At 62.2% G+C, this 1,796-nt stretch overlaps 1 protein-coding gene across 1 annotated transcript in view; it reads left to right on the forward strand.

Annotated features, from left to right (window-relative positions):
* The window catches only part of LOC101661694 (oxysterol-binding protein 2), an 8,210-nt gene that overhangs the window by 2,674 nt on the left and 3,740 nt on the right, over positions 1-1,796 (forward strand). Inside the window, exons 4-5 of the mRNA XM_045289555.1 lie at positions 1,476-1,533; positions 1,651-1,796. Coding sequence (XP_045145490.1) covers positions 1,476-1,533; positions 1,651-1,796 — 204 coding nt within the window. The remainder of the gene's footprint in view (positions 1-1,475; positions 1,534-1,650) is intronic.

A 1,796-nucleotide genomic window follows, 5' to 3' on the forward strand; every position in this document is an offset into this window, starting at 1 on the left:
CGAGGCTTCACCACCCATTTATCCCTCCGCCTTTCAACCAGCACCACATGTGATTATCGGCCAGGCTGGCACAATTAACTAACTCAGGTGGGAAGGGAGCAAGAGCCAGATCCTGGGGGCCATAGGGATGTCTCCACAAAATGGGACAAAAGTAGAAGTTCACTCCTGCTTGAGAACTTTTCAGATTGCCAGCTAACAGAACAGTTGGTGAGGGATGCCACGTGGAGGGGCCTTGAGTTGGGGAGATGGGCAGCTGCTACTCCGAGTTCCAGGGAAAGGCAGTGTGACATCGCTGACTCAAGTCAGCACAGCCTGCCATGTCCCCACCAGGGTCCCTGCATGAGGCCGGGCAGGGCCCCCGGCCTCCACAGACATGCAGCTATAACTCCCAGCAACCAGGGCCCCAGCCTAAGTCTGCCCACTTGGGGTACACCCAGAGCCTGGTCTGTACATACCCACATCTGCCCCTCTGCCCACCCGCAATGCCCGCTGCCTTCATACACGTGGCTGAGGGCAGCGAGGGTGTCCCAGTCAGTGCGAGACCATTCAGGATTGGGCACCTCCCTTCCTCCTTTCCCCAGTGACTTCAAGGAGAGGCAGCCATCCTCCCGCCAGGCCCCGCCAGCAGTGTGCAAGTAGCCCCCTGACTCCAGCGTCCAGTAGCACTGGACACTGGACACTCGAGGTGAACATGCTCCACACTGGGCTCTCCTTCCGTCTTGGAACCCAGCGTCCCCGCCCACTGGGCCCTTGCCTCCAGCTCTGCCTATCGAGCGGCCCCTGGCTCCCCGCACCAAGATAGGGGCCTGGCATACTTCCTGCCCCTCTTCCTACCTGAGGGTCCTCGCAGGTGGCCCTCATCACTCATCCCGTGACACTTGGCATGGTCCCCGGGGCCTCTTCTCCCCAGGCCCCTCTGTGTACAGCTTCACTGGGCACCTGGGCCGATGCTATCCTGCCCTGTGCCTCCCCCCTGCTGACCCGGCTGCAGTGCCCACCCCCAGTCGGCTTAGTGACCCGGATGACTCTTCATCCCTGAAGTCCTGGCTGCCCCGCTTCCCTCATGCCCTGGGTAGCAGGGCCCCTCAGACAGGGTACCTCCCGCTGGCCTGCCCACTGTTCTGCACAGAGGTATGTCCAGTCCAGGGACAGGTCGGGTCCACGTGGGCCCTCTAGGAGGCCATTTCAAGGGAAGCAGACCTACAGACAGGAAGGACACAGCGGGCTCTGCTGCATGTCCACCCGTGGGCTCAGCCGGGGCTAGGCAGTCCCCGGGGCCCATGTGCACAGACCCCAGATGACGACGACATGGGTGGGAGCACCTCCAGTCGCTGCCCTGGCAGAGCCCTCAGACTCTGCCTGGGATCTCCCAAAGTCTATGAGCTTCCTCCCCCACTTTGAGGAGTGCTCAGGAGAGAAGGGGGGCGGGGAATGGGACTCGGGCGTTTCTCATGAACAGGTCCCTCTCTCCGCAGGAAAGCCGAGGATGACACAGAATCCGTCTCTGCGGACGACTGGACCGCCACGGACAATGTGAGTGTCCCAGGGCGGGGAGCCCTGGGTCTCCACTCAGCCCTGGGCCAGGCTGGTCAGGAGCGTAGGCAGGGCCTGGGGGCCTGCTGACAACTGCACCGGCTCCTCCTCCGGCAGGTGTTGGATGGTACCTCGTCTGAGCCCCAAGCTCCACCCACAGTCAAGAGGAGATCCCGCATCCCCGACAAGCCCAACTACAGCCTTAACCTCTGGAGCATCATGAAGAACTGCATTGGCCGGGAGCTCTCCAAGATCCCCATGCC

The sequence above is a fragment of the Echinops telfairi genome, unplaced genomic scaffold, assembly GCF_000313985.2.
Source record: "Echinops telfairi isolate 266 unplaced genomic scaffold, ASM31398v2 ScPeMD7_29;HRSCAF=101, whole genome shotgun sequence".
In the NCBI taxonomy this organism is placed as follows: Eukaryota; Metazoa; Chordata; class Mammalia; order Afrosoricida; family Tenrecidae; genus Echinops; species Echinops telfairi.